This window comes from Lonchura striata, chromosome 31 (assembly GCF_050655825.1).
Source record: "Lonchura striata isolate lonStrDom1 chromosome 31, ASM5065582v1, whole genome shotgun sequence".
Taxonomy (NCBI): Eukaryota; Metazoa; Chordata; class Aves; order Passeriformes; family Estrildidae; genus Lonchura; species Lonchura striata.
The window spans coordinates 4,437,384-4,452,244 of record NC_140733.1 but is presented as its reverse complement, the minus strand read 5'-3'; the positions used below and the strand labels follow the sequence as shown (position 1 = coordinate 4,452,244).

At 47.0% G+C, this 14,861-nt stretch overlaps 1 protein-coding gene across 3 annotated transcripts; it reads left to right on the top strand.

The window, feature by feature from the left end:
• Nucleotides 1-2,282: 2,282 nt before the first annotated feature.
• On the top strand, nucleotides 2,283-11,574 carry LOC146764769 (TOG array regulator of axonemal microtubules protein 2-like). 3 transcript variants are annotated; one of them, XR_014950570.1, is made up of 4 exons: nucleotides 2,283-4,795; nucleotides 6,005-6,209; nucleotides 7,365-8,740; nucleotides 10,916-11,055. XR_014950570.1 is itself a non-coding variant. In XM_085563835.1 (4 exons), the coding sequence occupies exons 1-4, from the start codon at nucleotides 4,695-4,697 to the stop codon at nucleotides 11,149-11,151; spliced, it is 759 nt and encodes a 252-aa protein (XP_085419961.1). In that variant the 5' UTR covers nucleotides 2,283-4,694; the 3' UTR covers nucleotides 11,152-11,574. The 3 variants fall into 3 exon arrangements, 2 of the variants coding, with proteins under 2 accessions (XP_085419961.1, XP_085419960.1); XM_085563835.1 differs by having other exon boundaries at nucleotides 7,365-7,581; nucleotides 10,916-11,574; XM_085563834.1 differs by having other exon boundaries at nucleotides 7,365-11,059.
• Nucleotides 11,575-14,861: the final 3,287 nt, after the last annotated feature.

The window sequence follows — 14,861 nt, the reverse complement described above, 5'->3', positions numbered from 1 at the left end:
ACACTTGTCTTTGAGTGTGGTGCCTTTATAATGCAATGTGCAAATGCAGAAACGGAGGCACTAATGACGTTTTTTGCCAGAGTCCCAATCTCTGCCCAAGCTGTAATTCAGCAAATTAGTCTGTAGGCCTGCGCCTGTGTTTTCTGTTTCCTGGCTGAGTGCTTCAGTTGCTGGTGTTGCTTTTTTGAACTGGAGGACCTGACTCTTTTATCTTTATGACTTGTGCCTTTATGATTTGAAAGCAGCCCTTGCTTCAGTTTTCTAGTAAAAGAGCCTGAAATCAAAGCCATGGACATTTTAGAAGGGTTAAGTAGAACATTTTAGCGAATTCTTTTTTTTAGGCCTGCAGTATGCAGGTCTGAGGCCAGAAATTGGTGCCAGAGTAAGTGCTTTTCCATGCTTGTGCTCTTCTGCCCTTGTTGTACTTTTATGTTCCTCTGGACACAGTGGGACGTGTTGTCATTTCCTGGGACTTCTGTTGAAGGCAAGTGGTTTTCTTTTCAAGGTGATTCTTATGTTTCCCCTCATGACTTCCCCAGGTGACCAACCTCCATTCCAAGGTGTCCTACTCTGCAATTGTCACTCTGGGAGAGTTCTTTGCGACCCTGAAGAAGGACATGGACTCTGAGGTGGATGAGGTTGCTCCAGCCCTTCTCCAGATGGTGTGGAACTGCCCAGAGTTTGTCCAGAAAGCAGCCTGTCATGCCCTGGGGATCATGGTGGAGAATGTGACTCCTGCACGAGCAATGACTGCTCTCATGGACATGGGAGCCAAGTAGGTTCTTCTTCTTTTAGTGAAATTGTTCTCCTGTGTGGGTGGGGGAAGGCATGAGAGAATGGAATGGTGGGAGGGAAGGGTCCTGTATTCTGCATCTTCTGTGAACTCAGTGACTTGATTCTCCGATTAACCTCATTTCTTTCCTCTTGTCACCTGTTTCTGCCCTCCTGCAGCCTCTTAGTTCTCAGAATCACAGAAGGGTAGAATATGGACAGCTGCAAGGGGCCCATCAGGACCACTGAGTCCAGCTCCTGGCCTTGCACAGAACAGCCCAAGGGTCACACCAAGTGCCTGAGATTGTTGTCCAAATGCTTTTACAACTCTGTCAGGCTTGGTGCTGTGACCACTGCCCTGGGGAGCCTGTTCCAGTGCCCAGCCACCCTCTGGGTGAAAAACCTTTCTCCTGATATCCAGACTGAAGCTCCTCTGACTCAGCTTCCTGCTGCTTCCTGGAGTTCTCGCAGTCTGTCAGATTTTCCTAGAGGTGGTGACTGCTGGGGAAGTGAAAGTGCCTGCAAAGGCTAAGGATAGAGCGCTGTGCTTTTGTGGGAAGAGGGACAAGTGCAATTGCAGCTGTCAGAGGTGTTTGGTATTTCACAGCGCTAACCACAGAGGCCCTGGGAAAACCACGTCTCCTCATGATGCCATTACCTGGAGAAATAAGGAGGGTGCTTGCTGGGGTGTGGAGCACATGGGGGAGAATCTGCTGGGTGTGGCACAGCCTGCACAGCAGGTACAGCTCCTGCCAAAAGGAGTCTTGTGTGACTGTCCTGGCCATAGAACTCTACTTCCTATTCAAACTGGTGTTTCATGTTAGCCTTGACATGATGAATCACTTGAAAGGCACCTTCACAGGCCAACTGCCGTGGGACAGTTGAAGCAAATGCTGCCTTGAATGTTGGTGCTGGGCTGGATAGTTGCCAAGAGACACTTTCTCTAGAACAAGACAACCTGGCTAAACTGCCTGCTACCCTTTCCTCAGCTTTGGAACAGGGTAAAACATTCAGATGTTTCCCTTGCCAAGCCTTACAGAAGAAACATGCTGCATTGCTGGATATTCTGCAACTTCACAGCCCACAACATGTTTTCCCTATGTTTGTTTTTTCCCAAAGGTCTGCAGATTTGGGGATAAATGGGTGGAAAGAGGCTCATCCTGCTGCAGCTCTGTGTAGTGGGTGCCCTCTGATGGGTCAGCATGAATTGTCCTTAATTTCTAAATAATTCATATGTAATCTATTTCAATAATCTTTCTCAGAGTAAATACTGTGAAAGAAATGGAGTATCAGGTAGTGCAGGGAGACTGAATTCCTCCCTCTCCCTTGCAGGCAGTCCTTCTGTACAATGCTAACGTTGTGTTTACCTGAGGACAGAACCTTCGACAGGTGTCTGAAGTTGCAGGGAGAGCCCAGGCCTGCTTCCCCCAGCAAGGACAGGGAGCAGGCTCTGGCCAAGGCCCGTGCTCCTCTTGCTCCTTCTCCCTGTGCCCAGGGTTTGCTCTCTTCTTCCCAGGAGCCGCCACGCCCAGGTGCGGAAGTGCGCGGCCGAGCTCCTCCTGTCCTTGGTGCAGAGAATTGGAGTCACGAAGCTGGCAGGCACACCCAGGGCTGAGAGGCTGGCACACGTGGCAGGGAAGCTCGCTCAGGACTGTCACCAGGACACAAGGTAATGATCTTAATTTCACCTCCTAAAAGAGGAAAACCATTTTGTGTCTGGCTAGAAAGGTAAAACCACAGAAGAGTGGGAACTAAAGGAAATATGAAGTTGCCACCCTGTGTGAATAAGGGTCACAGCATCATGGAATATGCTGAGTTGGAAGGGACCCATCAGGGTCATCAAGTCCATCTCCTGGCCATGTGCAGGACACTCCAAGAGTCACTCCATGTGCTTGAGAGCACTGTGCAAACGCTTCTTGAGTTCGGTCAGCCTTGGTGCTGTGCCCACTGCTCTGGGCTGCCTGGAAATGACTGTACTGGGTAACCTGAGGTTGGCCAGCAAAAAGGAGCATTGCCAACTGCCTGTGGCTTGAAGGATTCTTTACTGAGATCAAAAGAGCTCAGAGTAACCAGTGCAACAGTTTTGTTTGGCCTTAGGTGCACAACACAAAGACAAAGTGTTGACTAATGTTCATCCCTGAAGGATCCCAAACATCCATTTCTCATTAACTTAAGACTTTCCTAGAAACATTTCAGGGATCTTTAGCCAACATAGTCAGTCATTCTAAACCTGCTCTGCAGATTTCTACAATGCTGTTATCTGTGGCTCAGTGACCTCCAGATTTCTTCAGCACGAAAATGGTGGTTTCCTAGTGACAAAATCAACCCAAACCACCAAGATCCTCTTACCTGGATGGTGAAATTCCCATTAACAGCTGCCAAGAACACCACAGCAACTAGCTGCCCCTGTGCATACATATAGCATAGAATAATCAATAGGATGCATGAGGTGTTTTGCCCTGGCTTCCCTCCCTGTTAAAGAAAGACAAATTATTGTGCAATGGTAGAAGGATACTGATAATAGGCTCTGACAACACAGCAGATGTGTTTTGCTTGTTCCCTGGGATCTTTGATCCCACAGAAGCACACCCGCAGTTTCAGAGTGAAATGGTATTTTTCTGTTGCCCCACCTTCTCTTGCCTCTTGTGCTCAGCTGACAGCACTGTGCAGTGTCAAGAGGAAGTACATCTCCCTCTTTGCTGAGTAGGTGATGCCTTCTCATGCAAGGATTGCACCTGTTGAGTTTAAGGTATCAGCCTCTTCTGTTAACACTCTTCCTTTGTTTATTCACCTTTCCTTTGTTTCCTCCCTCCCTTCCTTCTGTCATTCCTGCCGTCCTTCCTTAGGCATTATGGACAGGAGATGGTGAAACTGTTTCTCAATCATCAAAAATTTAAAACGTTTTTGGAACAATCTCTTTCCACCCGTGATCTGGAAGATATTCTGACAAGAATTAAGAAGAAAGTAAGTGTTTGGCAGGAGAAATGTCTCCTTTGTGCAAGTATTGCCACTGCTAATATGAGATCAAACACAGCCAATCTGTCCTTATGTCATTCCTCTTGTGGTGAATCATTTTGCTTCTGGCAATGAGCTGTTAATCCTCAGCCTGTTCATCTGCAGACCACAAAGGAATTGATATTATTAGGGAAAAAGTGGGGTTTTGAATATTTTGAATATTGGTCACAAAGAGGAAAGAGGAGAAAATGGATTTACATTTAAGCGTAAGTCCCCCGCTGCCGTCTCCCTACTCTGCCCCCAGGAAAGCAATTAAGTGAGAATCATGCTTCTGAAGATAACAGAGTCTCTGCAAAAGACACTGCAAGTAGTAGTAGCAAGAAAATTTCCAAACATACAGAAGATGTCCAAGTCAATCCTGGTTACTACAATTACTGTCTGTCTTTTGGGAATACTGCCCTGCTGTCAAGCCCTGTGGAACTGGAAGAATCTTGGTGAATTCAGCAGCATCCAATGGGAAATCCTTTGTTTATTTGGGGGAGGATTTTATTTCTTTTAGCAACATTATAGAAGGGAGCTTGCCTTTGTGCAGGCCCAGGGAGAGTGAGTGTTGAACCAAATTGACTTCCAACACAATGGGCCAGCCCCAAAAGAGTCCAGTTTTTTCTGTTGCTTCCTTTAAGAACACCCGTTGCCTACCAGTTTTCATTATTCCCATTTATATTCAAGACTAATGAATTTGGGATTTTAGACTTCTGCTCAGTCTGGTAGGGCACATCACCTGCCTCGGGCTATTGAAAACAAAGAGTTGATATCACTGAATCTCTGGTCTGTTTCCATCTGTAAGTTAGGAAATGTTTCCCTAAGTCTTGGTAGCAGTGATCCTGGTTCCAACTTGTGTTTTAAACAGGGAATTTACATTTTTATATTCTAAAAATTGACAGGGTTTCTCTGCATCTTTGTAGGGGATGGAAAACCAGAGGGGTGAACGCCCATCTGTCAAGGAGCCAATGAAGAAGAGGAGCGATGGCTCGAAGAAGCCCCAGGCCACATTGTCTTCTACTAAACGGTACTGAGCACTTCTGTTAGATGTGAGAAAGCACATGACAAGTTTACATGTCTCTTCCTCAGGAAAATCTTTCTGGCAGTGACCAGTTCCACAGATTGTTTCCTTTCCCTACAAATGGTCTACAATAAGAAAATGTCTACCTCTGCATTATGCTGAACACAACTTCAAAATTCAAACAGGGTTTTTGTTTATCTGAGTGGAGTCTTTTTCAGATGGGTGTTTTGATGAGAAGGCCCAGTCTAGAAGCAAGATGCCATTCCACAAAGATGCAGTTCTCATCCATGTGGTTTGGCCTGGCTGAATCATGGTTTTCTTACCCTCAAACAGTATCAAGTTTGAGTAGTGAGTAGTAAGGCAATTCCTGAGCAACTTTGGTCAACAGGTGTTTTGATATTCTTGTCCTTCATATAATTTGTTTGATGGACAGCATGTTTGGTTTTTTTTTGTCCTGTGCAATCAGCATTCAAGACAGGAATTTGCTCCTTGCTGTCTCTTCTTGGCAGTTGCAGAGCTACTTGTACCTGTTCTCTGATAACAGAGGGGATTTATTTAGCTTTGTCATGCTCAGCGGCAACAGGAAAATGACCACATGCCTTAGTAGCATAGCTAGCATCTTCCCATGCTCATGGAAGAGACAGGTTGATCCAGGAGAATTGTTCCTAGTGGGGTTGTTAAGCTGTGGATCTAGTCTCTAGGGAATCAAATGAAATGCGAGCGCAGTTCTGGGATGTCTGACTTCAGTTTATACCTCTGTTACTGATTTTCTGAATCATTCAAATACAGCCCTGTTCATCTGTTCAGATGCATCTGAGCTAATTTTCCAGGTTGTTGTGCCTGGTTGTAGAGACACTTCTCCAGAGTGATGAGTGTTCCTTATTATAAGACAAACACGTCCCATATGAGGAGGCATTTGAACTTGGAAGTAGCATCTCTCTTTCTCCACAAAGCAATGTGAGCTGTGTGCCTTGGAAGCCATCTGAAGATAGATCAGATGCATCTCATCCTTGGTATTCTTGCATGAGAACTGGCGAGAATGTTACTTGCATATTGTCTCCTGTAGTGATTGGCATGAGGCCCACGTTGTTCTTCAGAGCCTCATGATTTTCTAGCTTGAAATCACATAATTAGGAAAGCTCCTCAAGATGTTTTGCTCACAATTAACCGAAGGTGTTATCACCAACAGGTTTCTAATTTGGTTTTATTTGTCAGGGTGAAATCTACCTCTGATGGACACTTCCTACACGGTGCAAAAGCCCAGGTGATGTTACCTCCAGCAGTGGAAGAAACGGAGCTGCTCCAGAGGCTTTACAATCTCCTGAAAGCCAAGGGCTTTCAGACACGGATGGAAGGAGTGGCACTCCTCCAAGACCTGTGCAAAAGCAGCCCCCAGCTCATCTCCACTAACATTGTCCAGGTATGTAGGGCATCTTCGTTGTTCCTTTCCTTTAGCTCCTTTCCTAAGCCTGTAACAGTAAAGTTAATTCAGTGTGTCTTGACACTCCATGCTGGCTGTTTGGGACACGCTGGTCCCTCTTACCCAGGCAAATTTAATTCAGGTCCAGGCTTCAGGACAAGTTATTTCAGTCCAGCTGTATTTGTCTGGCAGGTGCCTGTTGATGCTGTTCATCACCAGATGATGACAGAATTTTCTGCTGCTCTAACTGCTGCTCTCTCCTACTCCCAGTTGGGTTAAGTGCAGGGAATGCAGCCACTGGAAGCATGGCAATTATTCTCTAGACCAAAAATGGATTTGTGTAGGAAGAGAAGTATCAGGCTAGGTTGGTTTAAACCCATTTTTTTAAAAAGAATACTTCTATATCATCCATCTTGTCTTGTACAGGCACAACTCTGGCTACACATTTTCATCCTTGTTCCTATTCCTCCCTGTAAAGACAGTGCTCACCCTTCTTTGGAGAAGGAGGAAAACAGCTAAGGACACATCTCTGCCTTCTCCTCCCAGTAGCTGCTTTCCCCCCTTTTCCAGGAAAAGGTGCCTGATAATGTGGCTGTCAAGGGACTGAACCTGCTCTAATGAGAGCTGTAGAGCAGATTGAATTTCAGAAGTCTACCTGTTACTTAGAGAAATGGTCTGGGATCCTGGAAGAGTTGATCAGAGCCCTGCACTTCTCCAGACACTGGTTCTGAGACAAGGAAAAGAAAACAGATCTCCTCCAGCCATAGTTTTGGCAAAATCATCATTGCCCTCAGTACTTGAGGCAACTGTAGAAAACCAGACATTGTAAACATCTGCTTCCATACTTCTGAAGCAAACATAGTCTTTTGCATTAATAAATGGAATTGATTTCATGGTTTATAGATGGAGAGAAATACCATAGGAACGATTCTGTCCCCAACCAAACCTCTTAAAAACAGAAGAAAATCTTTCAAGCAGCATGAGGTTGTGCCAACCATTCCAGTGAGTGGCCCGCAGGAAAACAGTGACATTGTGCCAGCAAGTGCTGACCTGACAGAAAGGATCACTTGCATCTTTTACATTGCTAACTGCTACATCCACTCTTCAAACAAGGACATTTTAATCCAGCTTTCATGTTGTTTGTTCTCATCACAGATTTTTGATTATTTTGTCCTGAGAATATCTGACGGCCACAAGAAAGTGAAGCAGAAGGCGCTGGACGTGCTGGCTGAAATCACAGGGATCCTGAAAGATGCCTTGAACCCGGTGATGATTGATTTGGTGGAAGGAATAACAAAGAGCCTGAACTCAAAGGATCCCAGGATTCGTGCTGCAGCTGTGAAAGCACTGGAAGAATCCATCACTCATCTAGGTAAGGCTGAGCCCTGGCATGGACTCTCCTCAACTGCATCTCTGTCTCTCCAACACAAGAGACCGCTGAGTGCCTTGATAGCTGCTGTTGGCTGTGGAACGCTCCAGCTGACACCCACCAGAAGCTGTGGAGGTGCAGCCCTTATGCACCAGTCCTCCAGGAGGCTTGAATGTGATCAGCATTTCCCAAAAGTCCCGGAGCCATTAGCTCTGTGCTGTTTGTCTGAAGAGAGAGTCCTGGACTACAGCTTCGCTACAATTCAGAGGCAAAAGGGGTTTTGGAGTTTGCTTGGGCCCCGTCTGACTTCCCAAATGAACAGCTTTGCTGTTGGCATGAAGGGACACTGGCCCTCAGATCTTTTGCAGAGCAGCCACCTGGAAGGCTCTGCATTGTAGGCATTAGCTGCCTATTTTCCACTTTTCTTCCTTGTCTTCTGTTTTCAGAGGGGAACTTAAGATTCACCAAGTTCATTTCTTTATAACAAAGAGGTGTAAACCCAGCCTTGTTCCACATGTTGTTTTGCATGAAGCAAGGTGGCTAGAGTGAATAACTATATAGGCAAGGGCTGCTCTAAATTCCTTTGCCCTGCAGATTTATGTCAGCTCTGAAAATGATGCACTGGGGAAATATGCCTGAAAAAAGGAGTGTTGAAGAGGCATCTCTTGGAAGGGAGTTTCCACTTTCTCTTCCTCAGCTGCTCTGTGAACTCACAAACTGCCTGACTCAGTGCCTTTCTGTGTCCCAAGGATGGGGGTTCTTCCTTTTTGCTCTGGGATGCAAAACCTTTTCACTGTTTACATGTGACTGAGCTCTTGAGGTCCCTGATGTGAAATGTTTGAACACAGCTCCTGGTACAGCAGACAAGTTTGAATTTACAAATGCGAAAGGAGAGCTTTTCTTTTGGAATTTTAAGCCCTGCCAAGTAGGCTGGAAGGAAAGAAGAAAAGGATTCAAAAGTCAGCAGAAATGTACTTTATTTTATAAAATGGGGTTGCCCCTGCCCTTTCCCTCCCCACTGTCCTTCCTGCTATGACCTCAGAAGAGTGAGCAGAAGCATGTGTTTCACTTGTAGATAAAGTATCACTGCTGAAAGAGTTCAGCTACCAGTGGAGCCAACTGAGTGGCCAAGCTCTGCTGGATGTCGCGGAGCGTATCACAGGTACGGCCTCCCCTTCGAAGCCAAGAGGTCTTCCCAGGGAGCATTCACAGGGAATGCCTGGGATTAGACAGCAGAGTAGCTCCTCCAAATCAGGAGGTGCTGAGCTTGTCCCCCCTGCCCAATGCCCAGGGCAGGTGTCTCTGGCAGGTTTTCCCTGCTGCTGCAGAGCTGTGCAGCATCTGAGATGGGGGCGGCGCTGGGCCTGGGGGCTGAGCTCTCACTGGGGCATCTCAGAACCACCCCCAGGAAAGGAAGGGGCTAAAAATACCCCAGCTGGCTCCTCTCCTGGAAGCTCAGGGACATCTGTGATCTTTTAGGGAAAACGGTGGCAAATGCTGTTTCAGGGGATCAGTATGTTTTGTCCTCACAGAATTCTTGTTTTTCTCTTGGAAAGTTATGAGGCTGAACCGGGCAGAGCCTGGGGGTCACAGCTTAGGTCAAAAGACAACAGACAAATTATAGGCATGGATTTAGTGCAAGGCAGGCTTTGGGGGCACAGGGGCAGAGGCAGAGTGCTGAGGCTCCCTGGCTGTGCTGTCCAAGTGGCACTGCACTGAGCATTTCAGGCTGTGCAAACAGCGTCTTCCTGTGTCAGCACTGTCCAAAATGCTACAAAGGCAGCTGATCATTGATTCCTCAGAGGAGCTTGCTATGTCAGCAATAGGCAAGGAATGGAAAAACAATAATCTCAATATAGAGTAGAGAAGACGATTGATAGCCTTGCTTTAGGTGGGTTAATGGCACTGCTAATTATGCCAACCTCTTTAAACACAAGGTTTAATACACTTTGTGTCTCAAAAGGGCATGTTCAGTGATTGGGAATGTCAAAGAGCATTGTTTAAGAGAATGTTTAAAGAGCATTTGAATAAAGTAGATCTCCAGCAATAGGGAATTTAGTTTGGCAGTTATTTTGATCTCCTTTTCAAATTAAGGAATTAACCATAAATCAGGATTACTTTAGAAAAAGCAGATGTTCTCTCTGAGATTGAGTAGGAACAGACAGCTGTTCCTCACCTTCAATAGTCACTGATATCTTTAATTACATTTAAACTCAATTGAATTCTCATTTTAAAGTGGGTACCATCATCCTTTTCCTGCTTAGTAGAATTGGTTTTGGGTACTTTCAGGAGCTGTTTTGATGTTGATGACTGCTGGTGGATTAACAGCATAAAGAAAATGAAGTCTCTTCCACCACAGAATAAGAAATGGCTACTAGATAACACTTTGCCTGATCAGAAAATAAGAATGGTCTCCAGATCATATCAGGTTTTGATCTCTCAGCCCAATCTGCCATGCAAGGAGCCTGTTGGTAGTAAATTTTTGTCTGTGTTTGATATAGTTGAATTCAGAAAATGAGCAGAGAGCAGATTTCAGAGACAATATGAGAAAACACTTGTGGTTTTGTTACATTTCAGTGCCCTGTGTAGCATTTTTCTCCCTCTATGTCCCTATTTCACTGTGCATTATTAAGAAAAAATGCAATTAACATTGGGAGGGGAAATGGCATTAAAATGTCATTTTAAAATGTGGAGATGCTGAAATGCCCCATCAGTGGGGTCTGGGTAATTATCTAAGACACCCTGAGGTTTGAAAAAGGTCTTTGTTGGAAGCCACAAGAGCATTCTGCCACAGACATCAGCTGTCACTGACGTTTCTAATCCAACTGTCAAGCAGCAGCCATCCCTGGTGGGCTGGAGCTTTGAAGTGTGTTCTAATACTGCCCTTTGCTGTGTGCCACTGAGCAAAGGGAAGAGCCAGATTTGGCACTTGACTTCAAAGTTACAACAATGGAATCACCCCTTTTATTAGAAATCTCTCCATTTCCTCTCTACGGTGCATTTCCAACTCTTCATTGTGGGTTTAGACAACTTCTTAATGGAAATAAAAGGCAATTTGGCATTTCATTCATTGTTCATGCAGAAAGAGATTATGAAATAATTTAGTAAAAGTACAAAGTCTGCAACAGGGACAAGGCTCTGGTTGGAGGATTTAGTCCTGAGGGGTTGGTGGTTCTGTTTCAAGGATGATCAGCTGCTTTGCCCATTTCTGGATCACGGGGTTCTGTGCGCTATTTTGCTGATCTTAGCCAGAGAGGCTTCCAAGAAGCAAAAGCAGAGGTAGAGCCTTGTTTGCATTGAGGTTGGTGGTTAAGAAGCTGTGCCTCTCTCCCGGCAGTGCTTGTGCAGTGGGTTTATGCAATAAGCCCTGAAGTCGTCCAGCACGACGCCCTGCCCGTGCTCTGGTCCTTCCTGGACAACAAGGCGCTGCCTGTCCGAAGCGCCAACGTCCGCACGGTGGCCACCAAGCTTGCCTCTGCCCTCTACGAGGTGATGGGCACCAAGCTGAAGAAGTGTGCTGCCAGCAAGCCTCCACACGTGCAGGAAAACCTGTCCAAAATTTTGGGCTGGTGAAGACGTGATCTTCTCCAGGAAGCTGACCTATGCTGAGTTGGACACCTCCAGATTTGCCTTTTTAGCTGTGCCAAAAATGACAAAATCCTAAGGAAGGGTGTGCATCTGCCCCCGCTCTCTCCATCGCCCTTCCTAGTCATGGGACCTGAAGCAACTCCAGACTGAGGACAAGGGGAAGGCTGAGCATGGCTCAGCCTCACACAGAGGTGAGGGGGAGCTGGGCCACTCTCTGGTGCGAGGAAGGGTCCTGTGGCAGCCCAGAGAGCCTGTGCACATTGCCAGGGAACAGCTGTGCCCTGCGTGTGTCCCTGCAATGAGCTGTGCTCCCAGTGCCCCTGGAGCTGTAGGGCTGCTCAGCTGTGGGGCAGGAGAGGAGCAGGAGGGTGCATGTGCAGCTGAGCCATTCCTGGAAAGCACAGGGCTCTGGGCTCCCTGCTGTCCCAGGGCAGCCCAGAGGCCAGGCTGTTCCTGTGGCAGCCCTGTGGAAGCAGGTCAGGGTTTTCCCCGGGCCTGCCTCAAGTGTCTGCTGGCAGGAGCATGTTTCCCTGTGCAGCTGTTTAGAAACTGGCAGGAAATGAGTCCCATGAAATACGGAGCTCCAGATGCTTTAGGTTTGCATTGCTGCCTCTGTTAAACTTTGTGTCTTCATTTTGCAGATCTGACTGGTCACAGTCTTACTGAGAAGTTTTCTCTGGACACTTCCAATGTTCTCTTACCCACAAAGTCCTTGCTTCCTGTCCAGAAGAGATCTCTTTCCTCCAAGCTCAGGAAGAAGCTGTTGCCTGCCTGAAGAGTGTTTAAAGAATAGGATTTATGCTTTAGTCTTCATAGCTACAGATGTACATATGTTCTGATCTTTAGATGTAGTTTTGAATAAATGTGTTTGATTGTATCTTGAAATTTTGATTACATATTTTTAAGTGTATATATTTTATTTTGATGATTTAAAAAAAGGTAAATAAATAAATAAAATTTAAATAAACCAAGAGGAGAATGTGAGACCCAGACCTATCTAGCCTGGAGGTTATGGGAGTGTAGCTCACTCGATGTGCCAGTGTTTCACCACATCCTTTCATCACTGGGCCTCTCCTCTTCCTCTTCCTCTTTTGCCATGTGTTCTTTGTGTCATTTGTGCTTCTCTTTGATATTTGGCATTACAACAGGGCCACCCATTGACATGTCTGGGGCACAATGGACCCACAGGATCCTGTATAGTCAAAAGTTTTCCATGTGTGGTTAGACAGGGAAGTTTGGTCGGAAGATTGCCGCAATGTACGGGAAGATAGGGCCCTGCCCTGCCAGTCTAGTTAACCAATAGGAGATTAGTGATGATGTAAGCAGACGATAGTTATTTAAGGCCATTCAAAGAGGAAATAAACGCCATTCTGCCATCCACCACATTGGTGTTCATGAGTGACTGGCCTGAATGACCTGTAAGTTAGTCGTCGTGTCTTTCTCGAACCGGTCGCCCTGCCTCGAGAGAGGCAACAAGTGGTGCTTAAATCCAGGAACACGCCCCCTGACACACGGGAAGGCGCGGCCGGGGGATCGGGATTCACGCTGGACAAGTGAAAGGCGGCCGGAGCGGCAGGACAGACTTCGGCAGGGAGGACGCTCCCGTACCGACGAGATGGAAGCCCTCGTCAAGGTAGTACTGCAACTGCATAAGCAGTTTGGTATTGATTGCAAGCCTAAAGACTTTGTGCAGTCATACGAATGCTGCAAATAGGGGCCATTGACTGCCCCGTGGAGATTCTCCACCCGGAATGCTGGGAATAATGCACCAAGGCACTCGCGGATGATGTCATGTGCTCAGGCTCCAGCAAGAGCCTCAAATCGTGGGGGAGGACACTGCAAAAGGTGCTGCAAGAACAAGAAACCTGAAGGCAGCTCAGAACTGCCTTCATGTCACTCCAAAATTAGGAGTCAGAGTGACCACGCAAACCTTGTTTAGCGGATGCTCCGCTGAGTCTACTGACTCATCACCCAAAGATAAGGAACACTTCCCTTTATCCTCGTGGTCCCCTACTCCTGTCCGTAATTCACCCGCGGAACAAAAGCACTCGAGTAATGAGACTATTGATAATGCTGAGGTCCCTGCTGATAACCGGAGCCCCGATAGGAGCTCCGACAGACCCCCACCCTATGCTCCGCAATATGGCGTTAGCCAGCATGAAGAAGGGCAGGGTTTAGAGTCTTCGCCAGCCGCAGACTTGCGCGCGGGAAAAAAGGGGAAGTTGGGAAGGTTTGCCCAGAGACACAAGACCCAATCAAGGAGCACGTCGCAAACCATCCAGGGAAAGAACCTCCCCAGCCGGGAGGCAGAGAGACCCAAGGGGGAGGAAGAAACTTGCCAATAGGCAAAGGGAAAGCAGAGGGCGGAGTCCAACAAAAAGATACCGCAGCCCGGAATCGTTCTACCAGTCGACTTCCGCCTCTGACTCGGACTATAGCTGGGACGAATGGTCGAACAGCTGGGCTGTAGTTGATTCAGACTTAGACTCGGAAAATGAGGAAGTCAAACCAAACCCTAATACTATTAAAAACCGAGCCCCTCCATGCACGGCCGAAAAGGGTAGAGGAAAAGATATGCCCCTCACAGACTGGAAAAAGATCCAGAGTGCATGCGCCAATTGGGTCCTGCCTGGGGTTTTATCATTCCTGGTTCAGGAAGCAAATGGGCAAAAGACTTATTCTCCCATAAATGCAAAAGACGTACAGTCGATTGTCAAAGCAATTGCCGACAAAGGAATCAATTCTGCCATGGTCTCCACATTGATTGACAATGTCTTTGGGAATGATGATATGCTCCCCTTTGGCATTAAACAGACATGCAAAATAATTTTTGACGGGGCAGGAATGATAGTTTTCAGGCAGGAATTGGAAAGACAATTGTGTAAAGTTACTGACCCAGGTCTCAGGGGAAAACCACCCTTTACAGGGGTCCAGCTTGCAACAGTTAATGGGCACGGACCCAACAGTGATTAACCCCCAGGCACAAGCTCAGAATTTAAGAGCCCTAGATGTAGCTGCTACCACCCGTGCGGCCAAAGAGGCCATGCGTACAGTATGCAGAGTGGTTGCTAAACCACCCCCATGGTCTACTATAAGACAGAGTGAGAGTGAGAGCTTCACTCAGTTTGTAGACCATCTCCAAGCAGCTGTAGACTCCTCAAACTTACCATCAGAAGCCAAGGGCCCAGTTGTTATCGAGTGTTTGCCCCAACAGTGTAATTTAGCCACCAAAGAAATCCTACGCTCTCTGCCACCCGGTTCCAGCATTGCAACGATGATTAAACATGTCGTGAGAGAAGAACACTTAGCTCCAATCCAGGCCGCAGTCTGCACTGCTATTGCCAATGCAATGACTGTGCAAAATCGCCTCGACGCAGGTGGTCTGGCATTCCCTCCATTGCAGAGTTGTCCCAGAGGGCTGTGTTGGGCCTGTGGCAAGAAGGGACACATTGCCCGAGAATGCAAATCAAAAAGACAGGGAAACGGGCAGAGGAGGGGGCAGATGGGCTGCATGCGGCCCCCTCCCCATTGGGATATTTAGCGGCCCACCTATGCAAACCCCAAATGGGGCGAACATCTCCCAAACCTGCTGCCCCCCCGGGAGGCAACCAACTTTATAGCCTAGTCAATGCCCCCGCAAGAATCAATCACGCCCATGACACAGCAGAGCAACGTGGGGAACGAGGCCCCTGTCA